The sequence below is a fragment of the Terrapene carolina genome, unplaced genomic scaffold (genome assembly GCF_002925995.2).
Source record: "Terrapene carolina triunguis isolate 2854851 unplaced genomic scaffold, T_m_triunguis-2.0 Scaffold193, whole genome shotgun sequence".
Taxonomy (NCBI): domain Eukaryota; kingdom Metazoa; phylum Chordata; order Testudines; family Emydidae; genus Terrapene; species Terrapene triunguis.
In genome coordinates, this window is record NW_020664544.1 from 2316772 (window position 1) to 2341349 (window position 24578).

Sequence of the window (24578 nt, forward strand, 5' to 3'; positions counted from 1 at the left end):
GAGAAATATAATGAGATTAAAGGAATCTTTCTACTGGTTCTCTCAGGTATATTACTACAAGAACAGCCACAAATAATAAAGGAGATTAATATTAGAATGCGAAAAAAACTATGTATGAGCGATTAAAATGAAAGATACTTTTCTGTGCTCAGTTGCACATGATGAAACATTAAAATGAAAGCTTAGCTCTACTCCACCCATATCCCTTATTAGTAGAACAAATATCTGGAGGGTGATATATTTTCACATGAATGGACAATATGGATTTGCACATATCATTTAGTATGGTCAGGAGATGTTAAGCTGGGAAAAAAAGAAAAAGATGAAATGCTTTGCTTGAGGAGGTGTGGACTGTACAACTGAAACACCCATTTCTTTCTGTATATAAAGGCTAAAAGTGCTCTCTGAGCTACCCTGCTCTGCTTCATCTACTGGTTACACTAGATCAGGGCAACTTGAACACAATGGCTCTTTCTGTGCGTACAGGGGGAGGATCTCGGCAATTTTCGTCCCGGAGTGGTCTTATTGGGGGATCTGTAAGAACATCTAGTTCCAGTGGTGCAGGAGGCTTTGGTGGGGGATCTGCTGGAGGCTTTGGTGTTGCTTCTCTGCTTGGTTCTAGTTCTGGCTTTGGTGGAGGTTTTGGGAGTAGTAGCTTGGGAGGAGGCTTGGGTGGTAGCTTTGGTGGCAGCTCAGTTGGTGGCTTTGGAGGTAGCTTTGGTGGAGGTTTAGGAGGCGGCTTTGGTAGCAGCTCAGGCGCTGGTTTTGGTGGAGGTTTAGGAGGTGGCTTTGGTAGCAGCTCAGGTGCTGGTTTTGGTGGAGGTTTAGGAGGTGGCTTTGGTAGCAGCTCAGGTGCTGGTTTTGGAGGTGGCTTTGGTGCTGGCAGTGGTGGTGATGGTGGCCTTCTCTCTGGCACGGAAAAGGAAACCATGCAGAACCTGAATGACCGTCTGGCTGCCTACTTAAACAAAGTACATTCTCTGGAGGAGGGTAATACTGACCTGGAGCATAAAATCCGTGAGTGGTATGAGAAAAATGGTCCTGGTGCTGGTGGCCCTGGAGCTGGCCATGATTATAGTAAATATTACCCAATAATTGAAGACCTTAGGAATAAGGTAAAAAAAATCACGTTTCATCTTTTTACAATCTAAATTCACCTAATATTGTCCGAGGTGAAAATTACAATAATTCTTTTGAGAAACTAACAGCAAATTTTCTCTATGATACTGTTATTTGTAATGATCATCTATCATATTGTGCTGATACTAAGAACATTTTTGTTGTAGTGCAGATAAAGCAAATGTATTGAAATTGTGTAGCGAAATTCCTTTTGATGATGTTAACTCACCTGGCCTCATTTGAATTAAAGAGACGGCAGAGATAAAATTAACTAATACTAACTCAGATTATTACTTTTCTTCTTGATAGTTAAAAAAGTTTTCATGTTAATACCCTTCATACTTCTTTCACCTCATACATTCTTTCATCTTATTCATTCTGCAATAAAGAGACTATCTGAAAAGCTACTTTAGAGCCCATGAGCCAGATATTCACTGGCATAAATTGGTTGCTTATTTACATTAGGCGAGAATCTGGTCCTAAATATTTTAGTTATATATTCTACAAGAGTCTAATGAATGTCCCTTGCATTATTATATTACTAAATACATTGAACAGTAAGTCTATCAGGTTATAGAATCACCCTTGGGCATCCTGTTTGTCTTTCCAGATAATTAATGCCACTATTGATAATGCCAGGATCGTTTTGCAGATTGATAATGCCAGACTGGCTGCTGATGACTTCAGACTGAAGTAAGCAGAGAGTACTATTATGAAACCCATTATAAATGTTTTATTTAAAAATTCCAAATCAATTCAGCGATTTTCAGATATTTCTCTTAGAAAATGTAAATGAAACATTCTTGTACAATTTAATAACAATCATAATCATAATACATTGGTTTTGAAGTGGTAGTAAAAGATGTAACCATCTAGTAAAAAACAGTTATGTTATTTTTATTTGTATGGGTTACACTGATCCCATTTATGGTATAAAAACCTGGTTTATGATTTCTTTTAAGATATGAGAATGAAGCAGCCCTTCGCCAGAGTGTGGAGGCTGATATCAACGGTCTGCGTAGAGTTCTGGATGAGCTGACTTTGACCAGAGCTGATCTAGAGATGCAGATAGAAAGCCTGAATGAGGAGCTGGCTTACCTCAAGAAGAACCATGAGGAGGTAGACAGATTTTTTGCTTCAGTATTGCAGTTTTCTCATAAATTGATTAATAGTAAAACTCAAAATGTACTAGAAAAAAGGAGATGAGATGTGCAATGTCAGTCTTTTCTCTGATTTTTTTTTTTTATCCTGAGAAAGAGCTCTTTTTGTTGTTGGATTTTTGTTTGTTTGTCTTCAGTTCAATCAAGGTATTGGGGGAGAGAGAGACACAGAAAGATGCAGACAAAGAGACAAACTGTGAGCGTTTAATGGTGCTAGTATTACTGGTTTTCTCAGATTCACCTCCAGTAATATAATAAGCAATTTTCCCAATAATATATGCTTTGTATAAGGCCTCTCTGTGTAGGGACAACAGATAGCTGTATCTTTGCCACACCCATCTTGGCCTAACTACTTTATTGAAAAAGGATTAAGTAGGCTTGGATCTGCCATGTAAGAATGGAAAAAGCTTACAACTGCATCTTTTGATTACTTTTCTGGGCTTTAAAAAAACATCAGGTGCAAAAGCCCTTTAAAATGCACCAGCATGTTACATTCTGTTTAGTTTTGGTTTTGCAAAGTTCAATTATTTACCTTTTGCCTTTGGGTAGGCAGCAACATGTTTTCTTTCCAGCTGCTCCTGAGTTTCTGGGTTTATTCTGGAAATGTACAGGACACTGAACTGTCAGCATATTTGCTTCCACTAGTATGCAACACATTTTTAACTCTTGCTATCACTTCATCACAACAGCTCTTCTTAGTTTTTTGTCAGTCTATTCAGTGATGAATGAAATGAAACTGGTTTGCAAGATCTTTTCATATTCTTTTACAAAGTATCATGAAAATCAGCCAGATGTATTATTTTGATACAATGGATGTTTACATGCATTTTCAACAGATGTGGCAAAACTGTATGAAATATAAAATAATGTACGAAAAAATATCTTTCCCACTAAGGATAAGTTTTCTCTCAAGTTGAAAGCTAATACCGAAATGAACCAGAGGAACCTGTGAAGTCAATTAAACTAGTACCCTATCTTTTCCTTCAGTGATTTTTTACTAATAGCCTAGGACACTGGGTGGGGAAGAGATAACTTCTCTGTAATTTAGAAATGTCCACAAAAGATGTAAAAATTGAAATGGCAAGATTGTAGATATGAATTGCTGAGGTTGCTGTGATACAGTGAAAAGATATTCATATTTAAAACAGGGTAAATTTAACAGTACAGATAGTGGTAGATTAGTTTAGACTAGGAAGGTTTAATATTGAATTAAAGTGATCTTGAATCATACACTTTTCTTTATACATAATTTAGAGCTGATTATTTTGTTCATTATTATACTGAAACAGTTTTATTTCCTTTTATCCTTCTAGGAACTTCAAGGTTTCCAAGGTAATGCCACTGGCCAAGTCAGTGTTGAAATGGATGCTGCTCCGGGAACTGATCTGACCAAGCTTCTGAATGACATGAGAGGACAGTATGAAGTCATTGCTGAACAGAACCGAAAAGAGGCTGAAGCATGGTTCAATGAAAAAGTAAACATCTTAGAGCTAACAAATTCAGCCAAACATAGTTAAATATAGGAAAAACATTTGTAGTAGCTGAATTACATTCTATTTTTCCTTGCTATTTCAGAGCATGGAACTGAAAAGGGAAATCTCCACCAACACTGAACAGCTTCAATCAGGAAAAAATGAAATCACAGATCTAAGACGCATTCTTCAGGGCTTGGAAATTGAACTACAGTCTCAACTTGCCATGGTATGCTCACAGACAGCTGCTACTCGGAGTAGCTTTTCCAATTTCAGATATACTGCTATTTAAGATTAACATTTAATTATCCCAGGGAACTCTGTGTTCTTTTTAGTCCATAAACTCCAGTAATATCTGGAATACCTGAATTGCAAGTAATGCATTATAAAACAAATACATTGTTATGACTGGGTACAGCAAAAAACAGGATTACATATTAAATAAGAAGCCAAAGCAGGAATTCTACAAATTAATATTTCATTCAAAGAAGAAAATTTTTAAATATTTCACTATACACAATGAGAAAGAATACCACTTCTCTCCATCATTTTAGCCCACTTTTCTTCCTAATTATTAAATTGTTTTCTTCTCCCCATTCATAGACTACACTTAATCAGTAACATATCTTTTTATGCAGAAAAAATCCCTTGAAGACACATTGGCAGAAACAGAAGCAAGTTACTGTGCTCAACTCTCACAAATACAGCTTCAGATTGGGAATCTGGAGTCCCAGCTTTTCCAGGTCAGGGCTGATATGGAGCGCCAGAATGCAGAGTATCAGCAACTCCTGGACATCAAGACCCGGCTGGAAATGGAGATTGAGACCTACCGTCGCCTGCTAGATGGGGAGTTTGGGTAAGTAAAGAACTGAAATTGAAAACTCCCTTTTTACTCATTCCCCATGGTGAATTTCACAAGCTTTCAATGTGAATTCCAAGGAAGTAGGGAATGGTGCAGACTGGTGGTCCACAAAACAACAGAAAGTAAGGCCTATGACACACACCTTTCAACAATACATTCGCTGGTTGTAAAAGATCCTGTAATGATTAAAGTTATAGCTCTTTTTAAATATAGAAACCACTTAAGGAGAATCAGCAATTCTATCCTATATTTAAGTCACTCCTTGAATGTGACTGGAGTTAGTGTGTGTTAGCCTGAATTAGAGATACATGGAATTTCAGGGCTTAACTAAGATATGACAGAATTAAACCTGTGTAAAAGTAACGAGACTGTTCACACAAAATTAATTTTGTTTTGGGCCATTTCATGCCAGAAATTTTGTTTTTCATGGAGTTCCTGCAAAACTACCAGAACAATGACTTAAGAAAATGTTGAAGTAGATGTAGTCATATATGTTTTTGAAGTTAAATAAATTGTCCTTTTCAACTAATACAGGGGTCGGCAACGTTCGGCACGCGGCTCGCCAGGGTAACCACCCTGGCGAGCCGAACGTTGCCAAGCCCTGAACTAATACGTTTGGTAGCCTGGTAAGAATTGACCTGGCAGTGTTGCAATCGTACTGACTATTCGAAGCAGGATAATATAATGATTTTTGTTTAAGTAAAGTTCTTACTCATGATGCTGATGATTTCAGTATTTTTAAAAAGAAGAAGAAATCAGAGAGAACTTATTCCTGACTCATCCAGGATTTAAAAAAAAAAAAAAAAAACTTGCTGCTCTATACTACTGATCCTGACAACTATTGTGTGACATTGTGTATCTGTGATTTCTTTGCAGAAATGGATTTGCTGGGGAACAAGGAGGTTCATTTGAAAGTTCATCCTTGACAGGTTCCATATCACAAACACAATCACTGGATTCTTCTAATGGTGAGTTGAGTCTCCTGGGATAACATTTATTTTTGCAAGTGCCCATTGACCCTGAGCATTTAACTTCAACTGATGATTAGATTTGTGTGTATATACTACTAAGTACTGTGAACTGTAGATGTAAAATTGTCGTTAATGTTTGTATGGGGGAGGAAATACCCAGTTAAAATGATTTTATAAAACAATTGCTGTAACTAAATTAGTAAATGCCATTCTGTTCCACTACACCGTAAAGTTCATCATGACAAGAAACTTTAATCTTTAATTTTAAAAGGATTAAGGACATAACTAGTTATCTGTTTGTATAATTCTGCTTTATAACTTTAATTGATGGGGTCTGATGTCAATGTCAGTGTCAACGTACGAAGATTCAGCAAACACACACATATATGCGAGGTCAGACCAATGTGAGAACCACAAACACAGTTATATGTGGGACAGAAAAGCCTGTTCTTGACTATTGCAAGCTGTTGTATCCTTGCTTTTTTCATATTTTTCTTTTTATTTTATTTTATCATATTTCATATTATTCACCATGTTTTTCATATAAGCTGTTAATGTGTCTTGCTTCAAAGTGGTGAATGGCGACATGACAAATCTGCCGTCATCTTGCTCTGGCATGGACTGTTGCTTCCTAGTTGCTGGGGTCATCCCAACATGCTTTCAAGTTTGAGTTCAATATGTCCTTATATTGTTTGTACTGGCCACCATGAGAATGGGTGCCTTGCTTTAGCTGACTATAAAATATGGCATTGGCTTTTCTCGAGTTGGCCATACGAACGAAATGCCTAGTCCAAAGCAGCTGAACTGAGTGTGCTTTGAATGACAGACATCCAACAATGATTAAGGAGTTTGATATTGGGAATCCTGTCATACCATTTGACCCTGCAAACAGACCAAAGACAGAGCATATGTAATTGATCTAGTTTCTTAATGTGTTGACACCATGTCTCACAAGCATATGGAAGCATTGTAAGCACAGTTGCCCAATAGACATTTAGCTTAGTGCTTATTTTGACATCCCTGTCATTCCTTAGGCAGCATTCCAAATTCCATTCTGCATTTGGAGGGTTTTTTTAATAACATTAATACTTTCATAAACTAACTCTTTTTATTAATGTTTAGATCCAACCAAAACCAGAAAGATCAAAACAATTGTTGAGGAGGTGGTGGATGGTAAAGTTGTCTCATCCCATGTAAAGGAAGTTGAAGAGAAGATGTAAGCAACAGCATGACACTGCAGAGGATCCAGTCATTAGATTGTTTCATTGACAAGCATCCCAATGAAGAGACATCACTTTGGATCTCTATTCTTTTGTCTGAAGCGATGAGTACATGTTGCCTTCTTTTTCTTTTGATTTTACTAGGATTCTTTTATACAAAACTAAAATAAATTTCTGAATCTCTGAAGTTTGGTAATGCAATCAACATTCTGTTTCAAATTATACTTGTCTTTATTACTTTTCAAAATTACTTTTATTACTTTCACCATTCAAATCCAGCTATTTTTATGTCATTAGTAAATACCTGAAAAAAACAGATTTCTAGTGTACACGTTAAATTTTCAGTTTATTATTATACAGTAGGCTTTTTATCTGTAATTTTGATAAGTGAATAATAAATAATTACTCTGCTATTCTAAACCCCATATACAGTTTTTAACCAATAAAAAAGGAATAAACAAGCTTTTAAAATATGAGTACTCTTTGAGAGGTGCTATCATAACTTTAGAACTGTAGTTACTGACCATATACTTTTTTCTGTTCAGTACCTTGCTTTATCATACAATTTGTGTGTGTATGTTTGTAATTTTAATCCTCATTTAAGAAAGAGTGTTTGTACCTGAAACAAGAACATTACATTCAAGCACTGTTTAAGTTTGTGATCAAAGCAGTATTTGATGTTGCACAATTTAAATACCATACTCTGTAACAAACTGGAGTATCAAGATGCATTTATTATGAAATGCAAATACATTCTCTTGTTGCCTAATTTTTTTCCAACTGGAACCACCCAACACACTCTAGAGCACAAATGTTGTAGATGAGACTTTATTTTAAAACCTTAACCTAAACATAATAAAGGAAGCTTCATACTAGTGATTTTACTACTGGGGCACTAAGAACATTTAGGAAAATAAATTCCATTAATCAGTCACAATTAATTCAACATAATGCTTCCAAATGAAGAACACGTATGACTTAGACTGTAAGTTTGCTGGAGTGGAACTGTTTTATTCTGTATTTTGTAAAGCATCATGAACATGTATTGTGGTGATATAAAATAATTATTATTACTCATAATTATTATTAATATGACTCAGCTGCTCCAATAGCCCAGAATACAGGGCACATTACACTAGGGGACTTCATAACAGCAGTCAGACTTCATGAACAACTGTAAATTTTACTGAATACCCTGAGTAGCACAACAGAAAACTGAGAAGCAATGTCAAAAGTGCCTTCATTAATGAATACACAAGCAACTATAATAGAGCATTTACCTATAGTGTTCTGCCTAAAAGTATGATCCAGAGTTAGCAATGAATGACATGATAATGACCAAGATGCTATCACAGGGAACATTCTCTAAAAGCAGTGACTTGTCATGGTGTGGTGTGTTAAAGGATGGTGAGCATGACATAAATAGCTTGCCCCAATGCTGGGGCATGAGATGGGGACAGCCAGTGTATATGACATGGCATTCCCCATTTGCCAGCAATGGAGTTTCATGTTGGCAGAACCCACTCCACCTGAAATCAGAAAATGAGTGACTCATGAAGGGCAAAATTAGCCAAACCGTTACTGCCACAATGGAGAAAGACATTTAAAATAAACATTCTGTCTGCAGAATCAAGAACGCCCATGCTTGTACACTTACTGAAAATGAAGAGTGTTTGAGAGTAGATAGTCTGTCTATCTATGTTTCAAAGTATAATATCATAACCAATTATCAGCCAGATTTTATTCTTCGATGCCATCTATTGGGGGTTCACAAAACAAACTTTTCAAATATGTTTCACTTTTTAATCACAACACTTAAGTAACTATTAAAAAGCATCTCACCTGAAACAAAGGTATGAGACAGATTGTGTGCCACAGAACAGAATCTTACTTCTCAAATAGTCCCATTGATTTCAATGAAGCTATCTGGAAAGCATAGGTCTATCCAGATGAGGGTTCACAATCTGGTCTGAAAATGAACAAAAATCTTAAACTTGCATGCAAGGGGAGAGGAATCGGCAGTGACTTCAGTGATTTTACAGGTGTGTTCTATTGGATACCTTCACAGAACTATCATCCTTGCTACCTTTCTTCTTGATAAAGCAAAACTGACAGTATTCATTTACTAGAATATACTTCTCAGTGTCTGACCTCCCAAGTGAGCTGATAGATATTTTATGACAACTGCAGGGAAATGTTTTTTCATGATTCTTAGTATATAACAGAGCTGATGTTAATTTATTGTGAAATTTAACCCTGTGCACATGGTCATCACAAGACTTTAAGCAGAGGTGAAAGTAAGCCGGTCGGTGTACCGGCAAGAGCCTGTGCGCCATACCGGGGCGGATCGGCTTCCCCAGGCCCTTTAAACTGCCGCCAGAGCCCTGCTGCCAGAGCCCTGGGGAAGCGGCGGTGGGGCTCCGGTGGCGATTTAAAGGGCCCGGGGCACCTGCCGCAGCTACCGCCGTGGGCCCTTTAAATCATCCCCGGAGCCCTGGGATAGCGGTGGCGGGGCTCTGGCGGCTATTTAAAGGATCTGGGGCTGTGGCAGCCGCTATCGCCCCAGCCCTTAAAATAGCCGTTGGAGCCCCGCCGCCACCTCCTCAGGGCTCCAGCAGCAGGGTTCCGGGGATGATTTAAAGGACCTGCAGACGCTCCAGGTGAACAAAATGACAGTGTATTAGATATTCAATTCAATGATTCCATCGAGTTTAAAATCATCAAATTTTGGTGTAGACTCATTTATAAGCCGACCCCCGCTCTTTGATGAGTCACTTCTTTACCAAAAATATTCGGCTTATGAACGAGTATATACGGTACTTTGTTCTGTTTCTTACTTGAAACCACTTAAATCCTACTTTTTATTCTTAAAAAATCACTTTTGTTTATTATTAAACCCAGAGTAAGTGATTAATACCTGGGGGAGCAAACACTGTGCATATCTCTCTATCAGTGTTATAGAGGGCGGACAATTTATGAGTTTACCCTGTATAAGCTTTATACAAAGTAAAATGGATTTATTTGGTGTTTGGATCCCATTGGAAGCTGGGTGTCTGGATGCTGGAGATAGGAAACCTGCTGAGAAGTTTTTGGTTAAAGTCTGCAGCTTTGGGGGCGTGGACCAGACCTGGGTATGTGTTGCAGCAGGCTAGCGTGTCTGGCTCAACAAGGCAGGGTTCTGAAGTCCCAAGCTGGCAGGGAAAACGGGCTCAGAGATAATTCCAGTACATCAGGGAACAGTCCCAAGGGGGTCTCTGTGACCGAACCGGTCACAATGTCAAACTCAGAAATAAACACTGGTCTTTTTAAAAACATTTCTCTGTATTTAGGAACACATTGACCAAGAAGTCAGAGATATCAGTCCAGATTTTCTGCTAAGTTGATTTTCCACTGGGAACGGCTCCAACTTGCACCTCCCTGGCAACAGTCTCTAAGGGCCAGATTTTCAAATATATTTTGGCACCTAAAAATACAGATTGGTGCCCAGTGAGATTTTTCAAAAGCACCTAATCAGGTTAGGTACCTAATTCTATTGATTTCAATGTTCCATAGGTGCTTAATCTTCTTAGGCCCTTGTGAAAATCTCACCAGGCATCTAGCTGCATCTTTGGGCACCTAAATACCTTTGAAAATCTGGTCCTAACACACTGTCAACCAGCTGTGCCGAGCCAGTGTGCTAGGCAGTAAGGCCACTGTCCTTCTCCAATCTGAATATATCCCCTGCAGGAACTATGGGGAAGATGATGTAGGATTGGGGAATCCCCATCAGGGGAGTTAGGACCAGATGTTATTCCATTTGCACCTTAGGAATGGCACAAAAGAGATGGAGTGGGAGTTACCATTTCCATGTTGCTGAGTCACTAGGAAAAAGAGTGAGACATGTCACGGGGATGATAATTCATAATTGGTTAACCATTGTTCTAGGATCATTTAAAAGACAGATTTGACTATCAGCATCACACCTTGCCCTTGTGAACCTTTATTAGTCAAGTGTGGTGAAGCACTAGCCAAACCTATATTGGACAGAGAAGGGCAAAACCACAGAAGTATTCACTCCTTAACAGGATAAGAATAGTTGATATGAATGACTAAGCATTTAACAAAGCTTGTTTTTATGGGCCAAAAACCTGTTTTGTGTTTCAAGGTCTAGTAATGAGTATGTGTTGCAACATACAGAATATGATTTCAACAAAACAGGAGATTTAGGAAGTCAGTAGCTTTTACCAGGCTTGAAGGGTAACTGGTTAAAATAACTTCACATTTTCTTGCAAAGATCATTAAGCAAATGCACAGTAAATGTAAAGCTCTATACAAATCTATTTTTTATTTAGCTATTGCCAAACTTCAGTCTTTTTTATTCAGGGCTGTGGAACACAGTTGAGATGAATTTCTTTTTAATGATTTTTCAAATAAAAAAATTAAGTCCAGGGAAGAGACATCAGGACCTAAAAAAAATGAGGTTAATTCACTTTTACCCTTACATGAACCTAGAAATTGCAACACCAAAATAGACCAATGGTCTACCTAGTCCAGTATCCTTTTCTGGTATGGCATATGCTGCCAAGAAAGATGTAAGCCCTCTCCCGCTCCTCTGCCCCCACTTCAACAACATTGCAGGACATTTTCTTTAAGACCACAACATAGGATCATATTATACTCTGAAGAAAAGAATAGCCATTAAAGATAAAACATTTTTATCTTAATCTAGTGTAAGTGCAGATTCTATATGTCTTATTTGTTTTTTAATTTTACTAAGCTATTAAATCTTATGGCTGTGATATATATATATATATGTTAATTATACTTCTTTAAAGAGGTACTTCCTTTTACCCATTTAAGCTAAATCCTACTCACCTTACTTATGTAAGCAAGCAATCTAACTTAAATTCCTTGTCAGTTCTAGTTAATAATCTGGGAGTTCATAAACAACCTTACAGCAAAGTTATTGGAACTACTCATGTTCCAATATTGGAACTACTCAGGTTTAAAGTTAAGCATGTGCTTATGTGCTTTGCTGAAATCTGGTCTCTAACAAAAATAGCAGAAAAAATTGAGCTATGTGGAGAGACATTATTTAAAGTAAAATATTATCAATAACAGAAAACAGGACACAAAGCAGTTGTGGCTCAGTAATGTTATTTTTTCCATAAATGGCCTCTTTTCATGTTTTCATTCATGTTAAAGTGGCCTCTAAGAGGTTATAAAAATATATAGTGTCAGAATGAGTGTATTATTGTCCAACTAATGTCACAACTAGGGATTTATTAATATATTTCTACTGCAAAGGTCACAGTGCAGGAGAAGAAGCAGACTCCACAGAAATGAAGATTACTAATGGAGTTCTTCGAGATGGCTCTGCAAATATAAACTTATGGGTATTGTGCCACCTATTGATGCCTAACAGCAGAACCTTCTCCAAGCAGTTTGTCAGAGCACTCATTTACCCCTTCCTCCCTCTCCGCCCAGTGGCTCAGAACATTCTGATGGCAAGGCTATATAAGGGGCACAGAGCCCTCCAGCATCTCAGTTTCTTCCACCACCAACCCACAGACAGAATAAAAGGACTCTGAGAAAGAGGGGATGGCGGGTGCTATTTTGAAGAACTCCGGTTACAAGTAAGTAACCTTCGTTTCTTCTTTGAGTGGCTCTGCATATTCCCACTTACGAATAGTTTGATAAGCAGTGCTGAAAATAAATTGGAGGAAACTGAACAGAACAGAGACTGAAGCACCACTCTACCAAATCTAGCATCAGCCCTTGAAGCCAAATAGAAAGCATAATGTGATAGTAAAAGCATATACAGAATTGTAGACAGCAGCCCTGCAAATTTCAGGGGCTTGCTTAAGACAAGTAAAAGACATTGCTATAGCTCTAGTGGAATGAGACTGTACCGTCGCAGGTGTTGGGATGGTGCCGAATTGGTGTAGCCATACTGAATGAATGGTGAGAACATGGCTTGACATGACTGAACTGCGAAAGAAGATTCTGGGAGCAGAATCCTTCTCTTAGCATCAGGCAGATGGTAGAGGTGAAACTGACTGGCTCCATGCTGTATGTATGATGAATACTTATCTTTGGGTCAGCAAATATGTCCACTTGAAAGCAAACAACATGTGTAGGACATCCTGAGTGGAGCATGGGCTGACCGGGGCATCTCAACCCTGTGAAGGACATCACGCAGGGGGATGAAGTGAATGATTGAAAAGGGAGTGAATGTGGGGTAATGTTCAGTTGGCACCACTCTGCAGTCTTCTCCTAAAGTATTAGGTAAAAATTAGTAGCTACACGCCTACTGGGCATGCTTATAAGACATGTGACTCCTTTGAGGAAAAAGAATATAAAAATCAAGCAAATTAAATTACTGTTGGGGGAATTCCTTAATTGACGCGTGAAGACACTGCTAGAGAGAGTAGCCAAAACTCTGCTCCGTGGGCTCGAGTAGGACTGTGACCAGAGGGGTTTCCAGGCAGCCAAGGCCTTGCCTCGAGGGAATCCGAGACAGACCAGAGGGCTGAGGAGACCAGACCTGGAGAGAAGAAGTCGCCCATAGAATTGTTAACCATCTTCTCTGTTTGCCAAGCAGGAACTGTGTGAGGCTAGCACGGGGCCTGTTTGTGTATGTTTGTGAAAGAGAGGCTCGCTAAGAGGAATTTATAGCTCTTAGTGTATAGTTCTTTAATGTCTAACATAGGAGTTATGTGCTTAATGCAATCCTTTACCGCTTGTGTAATTCCTTCTCGAATAAACTGCAGTGTATGCAAGCTAATTACTGTGGACCTCTTTCACTGGTATGACAGTAATCTGCTCCGCTGGGAGCCATTAAAGATCCATTCAGGGGTAGTAGCCCCCTGGTGCCAACAGCAGGTACAGGAAATCTTGTTAATATGTAACATTCAACAATACATTATTTAATCCATTAAATCCAGAAGGAAAGCACCTGGGATGGACTGACTGTCCCTTCCTGCTCTCAACCAGAAGAGGCAACACTTTCTGTTTACTCCTGGGGGAATTCTGTGCCACTGCGCATGTGCAGATTTCCCTGCTTCCCCGCAAAAAAATGACTTTCTGATGGGGAAGCAAAGGGAAGCCACAAGAGCGGTCATGCAATCGTCCCCAGCAGTATGTTTCGGGTGTCCAGGGCAGCCGGGAGAGAAGTACATCACTGTGGGGCAGGAGGTGGGACTGTGGAAGACTTGGCTGATGCTAAGCTGCTAGTCCCAGCTGGGCTAGGAAGGATTGGACTTCCTCTTCTGCACAGCATCCGGGGCTGGGTCAGATCCACCCTCAGATTTCTCCCCCAGCCACAGGAAGCTCTGCAAGCACACACACACACACCCGCTTCCCGCATCCATCGCTCCTCAGCTGCACAGGGAGGGATCCGTGTACAGGGAGCTGCTCCCCCATCCGCCCAACCCCCATGCATCCAGACCCCCTCATACCCCGACCACCAGGCCAGAGCTCTTGACCAAGTTGACCCAGGCAGACGAGGCCGCTGAGTAAACGGCCTGGCAGGCCTCCAACCACACAAGGTCGCCCAGGTCCTGGACCACGAGGAGCACGTCATCGGCATACACCAACAGGACCAGCCGCAGCTCCAGCTCCAGAAGCACCAACCCCGTCAACCTCCGGCGGAGGAGACAGAGGAAAGGCTCGATCGCCAGAGTGTACAGATGGCCCGAGAGGGGGCACCCCTGCCGTACTCCCCGCCCGAAGCTGACCGGCTCGGTCAGGATCCACTTGAGCCTGACCAGACACTCTGCCTCAGCGTACAGCACCTGGAGAAAGCCCACGAACTGGAGCCCAAAGCCGAACGCCCGCAGAGTGCCCAGGAGATACCCATGGTCCATCCTGTTGAACACCTTCTCCTGGTCCAGGGACAGGAGGGCAAACGACAGACCATCCCTACACCCCAGCTCCAAGAGGTCCTGGACCAAGTACAAGTTATCGAAGATGGTCCGGCCCAGGACGGTGTAGGTCTGGTTGGGATGGACCACGTCCACCAGCACGGATCCCAGCCGCAGCAAGATGGCCTTCGCTATGACCTTGTAGTCCGTGCTGAGGAGCGAGACGGGACGCCAGTTCTGTAGGTCGCGGCGGTCCCCCTTCTTCAGCAATAAGGTGAGCATGGCTCACCTGCACGAGAGAGGGAGGACCACGCTTTTCAAGGACTCAGCCCTCCTGCCAGGAGTCACAATACTAAACAACTAACAGAACACTAAGAATGGAGGAAAAATACCCAGATCCAAATGGACCAGAGCAGCTCACTTCCATCTTTGGCATGTGATTGGAAGGAGCTGAGGTGGTGGAGGGCTCTGCACCCCTTTATATAGCCTCACCCTCAGAACATTCAGAGATGCTGAGCAGAGGGGCAGAAGCGGACACATAAGCACTCTAACAGACACTGGTTAGAAAAGGTTCTACTCTTATGCACCACTAGATGGCACAATACCCATAAGTGGGAATATGCAGAGACACTCGAAAAAGAACCACTATTCCCCCTCACTCCATTGTGCAGGTGAGCAGGATGGGGCAGGGACTAGATAGAGCCTTGGCTCCAACCCTCTGTGTGATGTGCCATATTACATATGCTAAGCCAGGCATAAGCCCAGCCCAGTGTATTACCTACCCAGGGCAGTGAAGAGACCAGAAAGCTCTGAGTCAAAGCTGGCTTGCCAGGCTGCTTCTGGGGCAACACAACTACGTGCATCCCCTTGCTCAAGGAAAATTGTAAAGTGACAATCTAGCCCATAGTTATTAGGCACTACCCTGACTGAAGAAACAAAATAAGCTGAAATCAACCCAGAAGTATTTGCACAGCCTCCTGGCAAACGGAACTTCAAAAATTGCAAACACGTGTAACAAATTATAGAAAGGATAGGTAAAAAAATCATTAAAATAATGTATTTGGGTTAGGGAGAAATAAAGCTGTAAAGAAATAAAAGAATTACTCGGTTTTGTTCAAAAGCTGAAGACAGAAGAGTATAAAGAAAGGTATGAACTATTCTATTACATCCATTTTCTATCTTGACATGACAAACACCAGAAGAAAGAACACAAATGGACATTTTGGGGCTGGCTATTAATAATCATAATTTACCTAATGGTGAGCTAGGAAAGGTAAATCAGCAAAAAATATTATATACTTAAGAAGAGTGTGATGCAATTTGAAATTTGTATATAAAAGCTTAAAATTATCTTCACAGCCTCTACTTAAACTGCATATTTGCACTGGAAAAAAGACGGTTACTCACCGTTGTAACTGTTGTTCTTCGAGATGTGTTGCTCATATCCATTCCAGTTAGGTGTGTGCGCGCCGCATGCACGATCGTCGGAAGATTTTTACCCTAGCAACACCCGGTGGGTCGGCTGTGGAGCCCCCTAGAGTGGCGCCGTTATGGCGCTGGATATATACCCCAGCCGACCCAGCGCCCCCTCAGTTCCTTCTTGCCGGCTACTCCGACAGTGGGGAAGGGGGGCGGGTTTGGAATGGATATGAGCAACACATCTCGAAGAACAACAGTTACAACGGTGAGTAACCGTCTTTTCTTCTTCGAGTGCTTGCTCATATCCATTCCAGTTAGGTGACTCCCAAGCCCCACCTAGGTGGCGGGGTCGGAGTGAGACATTGCTGTGTGCAGAACCGCTGACCCGAAAGCAGCGTCGTCTCTGGATTGTTGCACCAGCGCATAGTGAGTAGCAAATGTGTGGACCGATGACCACACTGCAGCTTTACAAATGTCCTGGATTGGTACTTGAGCCAGAAAGGCAGTCGAGGAGGCCTGGGCCCTCGTGGAATGAGCGGTGAGGCGTGGCGTCGGTACACCGGCCAGGTCGTAGCAAGCACGAATACAGGACGTGATCCAAGTGGACAGGCACTGTGAAGAGACCGGTGAGCCTTTCATCCGGTCGGCCACCGCAACGAAGAGTTGCGTCGTCTTCCTAAATGGCTTTGTACGGTCAATATAGAAAGCCAGGGCCCTGCGTACGTCCAAAGAGTGTAAACGCTGGTCTTGACGAGTAGCGTGCGGTTTCGGATGGAAGACCGGGAGGAAAATATCCTGGTTCACGTGGAAAGGTGACACCACCTTTGGCAGAAAGGCAGGATGGGGGCGAAGCTGCACCTTGTCCTTATGGAACACCGTGTATGGGGGCTCGGATGTCAGCGCCCTGAGTTCCGAGACGCGCCGTGCTGAGGTGATGGCTACCAGGAAGGCTGTCTTCCAAGATAAGTACAGGAGCGAGCAGGTAGCCAATGGTTCAAACGGAGGCCCTGTGAGCCTGGAGAGGACGAGGTTGAGGTCCCACGTTGGAACCGGCTGTCGCTGCTGTGGGTATAGCCGGTCTAAGCCCTTGAGGAATCTAACGACCATCGGGTTCGAGAAGACCAAGGACGTGAGTTCCCCTGGGTGGAAAGCGGAAATAGCGGCGAGGTGAACCCTAATTGAGGATGTCGCCAAGCCTTGCTGTCTGAGGGACAGGAGGTATTCCAGTATCAAGGGGATAGGAGCCTGCGAGGGAGACGTAGCTCGTTGCTCACACCAGCAGGAGAACCTCTTCCACTTGGCTAAATAAGTGGTCCGCGTAGAGGGCTTTCTACTTCCCAGCAGGACCTGTTGGACGGCCTGCGAGCATTGCCGCTCTGAGCGACTCAACCATGAAGCATCCACGCCGTGAGGTGGAGCGACTGCAGGTCGGGGTGACACAGCCGGCCGTGGTCCTGAGAGATGAGATCCGGACTCAAGGGGAGCGTGATCGGCCTCTGTACTGACAGCTCTAGAAGTGTGGTGTACCAGTGCTGTCTCGGCCAAGCAGGAGCGACTAGAATTACCCGTGCATGGTCCGTGCGGATCTTGAGCAGCACCCTGTGGACCAGCGGGAATGGGGGAAAGGCGTAGAACAGATGGTCTTTCCATGCCATGAGGAAGGCGTCCGACCGAGAGCCCGGGGCTCGCCCGTGTAGGGAGCAGAATGCCTGGCACTTCCTGTTGGCCCGAGATGCGAACAGGTCGATCTGGGGAAACCCCCACCTCTGGAAGACGGAATAGATGATGTCCGGGCGAATCGACCACTCGTGCGTTTGGAAGGACCTGCTGAGACGGTCCGCCAGCGTATTCTGGACTCCAGGCAGGAATGACGCCGTGAGATGTATCGAGTGGGCGATGCAAAAGTCCCACAGGCGAATGGCCTCTTGGCATAGGGGAGATGAGCGGGCTCCGCCTTGCTTGTTGATGTAAAACATGGCCGTGGTGTTGTCGGTGAGAATCAGCACGCAACGGCCCTGTAGGAAGTTGAGGAAAGCCTGACAAGCCAGGCGCACTGCCATCAGCTCTCGGACGTTGATGTGCAGGGCTAGTTGGGACGCCGACCACAGGCCTTGGGTATGATGCTCCCCCAGGTGAGCGCCCCATCCTAGAGATGAAGCGTCCGTAACTAGGTGGAGGGAGGGCTGTGGGGCGTGAAAGGGTACTCCTGCACAGACCGCCGTGCGATCCGTCCACCATGTGAGGGAGGCCAAGACTGCGGTCGGAACCGTGACCACCATGCTCAGGTCGTCTCGATGAGGACGGTAAACCGATGACACCCAAGTCTGCAATGGGCGAAGTCGCAGCCTGGCGTGCCTGGTTACGTAGGTGCACGAGGCCATGTGGCCCAAGAGGGCAAGGCATGCCCTTATGGTGGTAGTTGGAAAGGCCCTGAGTCCTTGAATGACGCTTGAGATGGTATGAAAGCGGCTGTCTGGCAGGATGGCTCGGGCATGTCTGGAGTCCAGGATTGCTCCAATGAACTCTATTCTTTGAGTTGGTACTAGAGTGGACTTCTCTTTGTTGAGTAGAATGCCCAGCTCGTGAAAAGTGCGTGTCACTATGTGGACATGGGCCTGCACTTGGTCTCTGGTGCGGCCGCGTACCAGCCAGTCGTCCAAGTACGGGAACAGCTGTATCCCTTGTCGACGAAGGAAGGCCGCGACGACTGCCAGGCACTTTGTGAAGACCCTGGGAGCCGAGGACAAGCCGAAGGGAAGGACTGCGAATTGGTAGTGTACCCTGTTTACCACGAATCGCAGGAAACGTCTGTGGGGCGGATAAATTGCTATGTGAAAGTAAGCGTCCTTCATGTCGAGGGCGGCGAACCAGTCTCCAGGATCCAGTGAAGGGATAATGGTCCCCAATGACACCATGCGGAACTTCAACTTTACTATGAATTTGTTGAGTCCGCGTAAGTCTAAGATGGGCCGTAGACCCCCTTTTGACTTGGGTATCAGGAAGTAGCGGGAGTAAAACCCCCTGCCCCTTAGCTCCGAAGGAACCTCCTCTATGGCCCCCATAGCGAGGAGCCCAAAAACCTCCTGTGTAAGGAGTTGCCCGTGAGAAGGGTCCCTGAAGAGGGACGGGGAGGGGGAGTGGGATGGGGGGGGCGAGGAAAACTGGAGGGCGTATCCCCTCTCCACCGTGCGAAGGACCCAACGGTCCGAGGTTATACGGGACCAAGCACGGTGGAAACGGGAGAGGCGATCCCGGAAGGGGGGAACCGGATCCTGGAAAGTGGCTAAGGTGTCGTCCTCGACCGCACCTTCAAAAGGCTTGCCGAGGCCCAGAAGGTGGCCTAGGTTGGCCCTGGTTCTGACCGGGTTGAGGGCCGGTCGACCTTCGCCTACCACCTCGACCCCGCCTCCTAGCAAAGTCCTGTCTTGGACGAGGCGGGGGAGGGTAGAACCGCTGAGGCTGTGGCCTGAAGGGCCTGCGCTGAGGCCCTGGGACATGCATCCCCAGGGAGCGCATCATTGTTCGAGAGTCCTTAAGGTTTTGGAGCCTCGAGTCTGTTTTCTCTGAAAAGAGGCCCTGTCCCTCGAACGGTAGGTCCTGCAGGGTCTGCTGCAGTTCCGGAGGCAAGCCCGACACCTGGAGCCAGGAGATTCGGCGCATTGCTATCCCCGACGCCAGGGTCCTAGCGGCCGAGTCCGCTATATCAAGGGACGCCTGTAGGGAGGTGCATGCCACCCGCTTGCCCTCCTCTACCAGGGCCCCAAACTCGTCCCTCGAGTCCTGGGGAACCAGTTCTTTAAACTTCCCCATCGAGGACCACATGTTGAAGCCGTAGCGGCTCAGTAGTGCCTGCTGGTTCGCTGCCCGCAATTGCAGTCCGCCAGCCGAATACACCTTGCGTCCGAACAAATCGAAGCGCTTAGCGTCCTTCGATTTGGGCGCAGCGGCCTGCTGGCCATGGCGCTCCCGTGCATTCACTGAGGAAACCACCAGTGAGCACGGTTGGGGGTGAATGTACAGATACTCATGTTCCCTGGATGGGACAAAGTATTTTCTCTCAACCCCTCTGGCCGTGGGCGGAATAGAGGCCGGGGTCTGCCAGATAGTAGTGGCGTTGGCCTGGATGGTGCGGACCAGCGGTAATGCCACCCTGGATGGAGCATCCGCTGAGATGATCTGCACTATCGGGTCATGGACCTCCGCAACCTCCTCCACCTGGAGGTCCAGATTGCGAGCCATGCGCCGCAGTAGGTCCTGATGGGCCCGAAGGTCTATCGGGGGCGGCCCGATGGACGACGTGCCCGCTACCGCCTCATCAGGAGAGGACGAGGAAGATGCCCCCGGTGGCAAGGGGTCCAATGGTTGGTCCTGCTCCAGGTGTTCCTGGTGTTGGGCATCTCCTGCCCCCTGGTCAGGGGCCTCTGCAGGTGCGGGCACTGGAGCCTCCACGTCCCTTGGAGGAGGGCGGGAGATGGTAGACTCTGGGGCCCTGGTGTCCGAACGGCCAGAGCGGGAAGCAGACAGGGGAGCTCCTTGAGCTTGGTGGTAGGCCCAAGGAGTCCAAAAGGACCAATGCGCAGGCCCTTGCATCGGGTCCTCGGTCTCCTGCAGGTGGCCGGGCTCCACCGTCTCAGATGACCGGGACGCCGATCTCGACGGCCACGGCGGTGCCGAACCGGATGCCGTCGGCACCGGATGGTACGGTGCCGATCGGTGCCGACCGTAAGGGGACCTGTCCCTGCGTTGTTCCGGCGAACGGTGCCGGGACCTGGACCGGTGCCGATAGTCCCTCCGGTGCCGGGATCCCGATCTGGAACGTGACGACGATCTGGAGGAGGCGTGGTACCGGGAGCGGCCTCTCGAGCCCGAGTGGCGCTCATACCGGTGCCGGGAGCTGCGCCTCGACCCCGATCGGTGCCGGTCGTCACGGCGGTGCCGGGATGTTGAACGGCGCCGCGAGGAAGATCTGGGCCGCGAGTACGACCGGTGCCGAGGTGACCCTCGGCGCCGGGACTCCGAGCGGCGTCGGGACCTGCTTCGGGATCTGGAGCGGTGCCGAGAGACTCGTGCTGGCGACGGTGGGCGCACCAGGGCAGGCTTGCCTCTGGACTGCAGCACACGTGGAGCCACCGGTGCCGGGAGTTGCGACGGCGCCGGCTCCGTGAGGGCGATCAGGTCTCTCGCCGTAGCAAAGGTCTCCGGGGTGGAAGGGAGACAAGGTTCCACCACCAGCCTTGGTGGGGAAACAGTCCGCACCGGACTCAACGGCCTCGGTGCCGGAGTCGACGGTGTGGCCGCCTGTCTTTGGCGGTCCAGCTGCGGACGCGGCTCTACCCCCGGCACCGGGGGAGCCGGTACCTTCGCGGCAACAACGTCCCGTGTCTTAGCGGTCTTCTTATGGCCCGGAGAGATGGATCGGTGCCGAGGCTCTTTGGGCGGGCGCGGTGCCGACGTCGGTCGGTGCCGAACAGTCTTTTCTGCCGCACCGGTCGAGCCCGCCGGGGCGCTGCGCACCGAAGCGCTCGGTGCCGGGACAGGGCGCGCCGAGGGAGGATCTGGACTCAGAGCCGCCTCCATGAGGAGCTGTCGGAGCCTAAAGTCCCGCTCCTTCCTTGTCCTTGGCTTGAAGGCCTTGCAGATAGGGCACTTATCTGCTGGATGAGTCTCTCCCAGGCACTTCAAGCAGGAGCTATGCGGGTCGCTAGTTGGCATGTGCTTCCCGCAGGACGCGCACGGCTTAAAGCCAGGAGCCTTGGGCATGGGCCCGGCTGCGCGCCGGGGGGAAAAGGGGAAAAACACCCCCTAAACCCCCGATAACAACTTACAACTATATATATATACACTATAACTAACTACTAACTAACTTGAACAACTATCTATATAACTAAATACAACAAGAACAATGAAAGCTAGGGAGTGTGGAGATCAGCTAAGCCGCGCTCCACAGTTCCAACGACCGTCAGGGGCGGTAAGAAGGAACTGAGGGGGCGCTGGGTCGGCTGGGGTATATATCCAGCGCCATAACGGCGCCACTCTAGGGGGCTCCACAGCCGACCCACCGGGTGTTGCTAGGGTAAAAATCTTCCGACGATCGTGCACGCGGCGCGCACACACCTAACTGGAATGGATATGAGCAAGCACTCGAAGAAGAACACTGTATATCTTCTTCATGACAATGACCTTCTTTTATCACAAGTGCAACCAGGTTTCCTCCTCACAAAGCAGCAGCAGATCTGTCTGAGTACCAAGCAATACAACATGTGGCTTTGCTGGAAGCTCTAGTGGTGGATCACATATTTCTGGAGGTCAGATGTGTGGTTTTGGCAGGAGAGCTAGTGGTGGAGTGTGGAATTCTGGTGTTGGGATGTGGGGCACAGGTGGAGCTTGGGGAGTCAGTTCTGGATGGGATGGTACTGGAAGTGGCTCAGCTGGAAGCTTTTAAACCAGTGGTGCATGAGGGTTGTTATTGGTGGTGACAGTGGTCTTCTCTGTGGTGATGAAAAACAAACCATGCAAAACCTTAATGACCGTTTGGCATACTACTTGGCAAAGCACATGCTTTGGAGGAAGCTAATGGTGAGCTTTCAGCTTGGAAAAGAGGAGACTAAGGGGGGATATGATAGAGGTATATAAAATCATGAGTGGTGTAGAGAAAGTGAATAAGGAAAAGTTATTTACTTCTTCCCATAATACAAGAACTAGGGGCCACCAAATGAAATTAATGGGCAGCAGGTTTAAAACAAATAAAAGGAAGCTCTTCTTCACACAGCACACAGTCAACTTGTGGAACTCCTTGCCTGAGGAGGTTGTGAAGGCTAGGCCTATAACAGCGTTTAAAAGAGAACTGGATAAATTCATGGAGGTTAAGTCCATTAATGGCTATTAGCCAGGATGGGTAAGGAAGGGTGTCCCTAGCCTCAGTTTGTCAGAGGGTGGAGATGGATGGCAGGAGAGAGATCACTTGATCATTACCTGTTAGGTTCACTCCCTCTGGGGCACCTGGTATTGGCCACTGTCGGTAGACAGGATACTGGGCTGGATGGACCTTTGGTCTGACCCAGTATGGCCGTTCTTATGTTCTTATGAAAATTAATGAACAGTATGCTAAATTTGGCCCAAGAGCTGGTAATGATGGAAGACCTCACGGCTACAGTACACATTACACAATGATTGAAGACCGGTCTGACATTCTAAATTGCATGTTACAAGAAACAGAGAAAATTGAGACAGTTTCAACCAAGGATGATTCACTTGCTCCAGAAACCTGTCCTTTTAAGGCTACAGTAGAGATTCTTAAACTTTGGTGTGCAGAGCACTGGGTGTCAGAAAGCTGGCTGGTCACATGGTATTGGCTCCTCCTCCTTATTTCTCGTTGCTGAATTACACTCAAAGAAGCTATAAACACATTGAATATTTTTCCACAAAGGCAAGTGCTTTAGTTGCCACAAGGATGTAATATAATCATGAATAGAAGGGGAAATAGTTCACAAAATAATCTCTGTATTAAAATGTGTCTCAAAATATGAAAAAAATTGAAAATACCTGGTCTTTATCATCATATAGTGCATGTCTATTTAATAATATAGATATGGGGTTCCCTTTAGGCTATGAGACAGGCAACATGTCAAGTTTTTATCAGAAGAAAAAAATAGTTTCTCATGGAGGAGAGGAGAACAAAACACATATTCACACATAAAAACACAGTCTTATTTAGTCTGTATGTTTTTAGGGCAGGGATTGTAACTTTTTTGTGTCTATCCCATGACTAGCTCATTGTGGACACTACCAGAAACAAAGAATAAATAATCACATTAATAATTTAAAACTTTTTTTATTTGTACAGGATTATCCAGAGAGGCTTTACTAATTAAATTAGCTTTCAATCCTTTTGTATGAATAATTTAAAATGTTGTTATAGTAATATGTGCACAGGCTTCCTCTTTTCCAAACTGTATCTTAGCTACATGGCAGGGAGGAGAAGGTGGGGACAGAGAGTTGGAAAGATAATCATTTTTTAAAATCAGAGGGGTAGCCATGTTAGTCTGGATCTGTAAAAAAGCAACAAAGAGTCCTGTGGCACCTTATAGACTAACCGATGTATTGGAGCATGAGCTTTCGTGGGTGAATACCCACTTCGTCAGACGCATGTGGGTCTGACGAAGTGGGTATTCACCCATGAAAACTTATGCTCCAATACATCTGTTAGTCTATACGGTGCCACAGGACTCTTTGTTATTTTTTAAAATGTGAAGCTGAAAGGAGCCAGTTTTCTATTAGAATAGTGTGGTAGTCATTTACCTTTTTTACTTTTAATTGTCTGTTTCTTTATGAAAATTAATAAAAGTAATCACAAAATTAAAGTGTGTTGTGAATGAGAAATTTATTTTAGGAGAGTAGGTTTAACTGGGGTTTGGAGCCCTTTTGTTTTGGTTCTCTACGTTGACTATATAAAGCAATAAAGTGATGTTGGGATCCACTAGGCATAGCTACCAGGTAACTCGGGAGAGCGGA

General features: G+C 45.2%; 1 protein-coding gene across 3 annotated transcripts; it reads left to right on the plus strand.

The window, feature by feature from the left end:
* The first annotated feature begins 464 nt into the window (after positions 1-464).
* On the plus strand, positions 465-6804 carry LOC112102262 (keratin, type I cytoskeletal 12-like). 3 transcript variants are annotated; one of them, XM_024193428.1, is made up of 10 exons: positions 465-651; positions 727-744; positions 829-1115; positions 1730-1812; positions 2082-2238; positions 3593-3754; positions 3855-3980; positions 4390-4607; positions 5490-5581; positions 6707-6804. In XM_024193428.1, exons 1-10 carry the CDS (start codon positions 465-467, stop codon positions 6802-6804), a joined length of 1428 nt encoding a protein of 475 aa, XP_024049196.1. The 3 variants fall into 3 exon arrangements, with proteins under 3 accessions (XP_024049196.1, XP_024049195.1, XP_024049194.1); XM_024193427.1 differs by lacking the exon at positions 727-744 and having other exon boundaries at positions 465-711; positions 823-1115; positions 4390-4601; XM_024193426.1 differs by having other exon boundaries at positions 465-1115; positions 4390-4601.
* Positions 6805-24578: the final 17774 nt, after the last annotated feature.

Coding starts and splice junctions, on each gene's coding strand:
- LOC112102262 (XM_024193426.1), top strand. CDS start 465: ATGGCTCTTTCTGTGCGTACAGGGGGAGGATCTCGGCAATTTTCGTCC. Junction 1,813..2,081: donor GCTGATGACTTCAGACTGAA/GTAAGCAGAGAG, acceptor ATTTCTTTTAAG/ATATGAGAATGAAGCAGCCC. Junction 4,602..5,489: donor CGTCGCCTGCTAGATGGGGA/GTTTGGGTAAGT, acceptor ATTTCTTTGCAG/AAATGGATTTGCTGGGGAAC.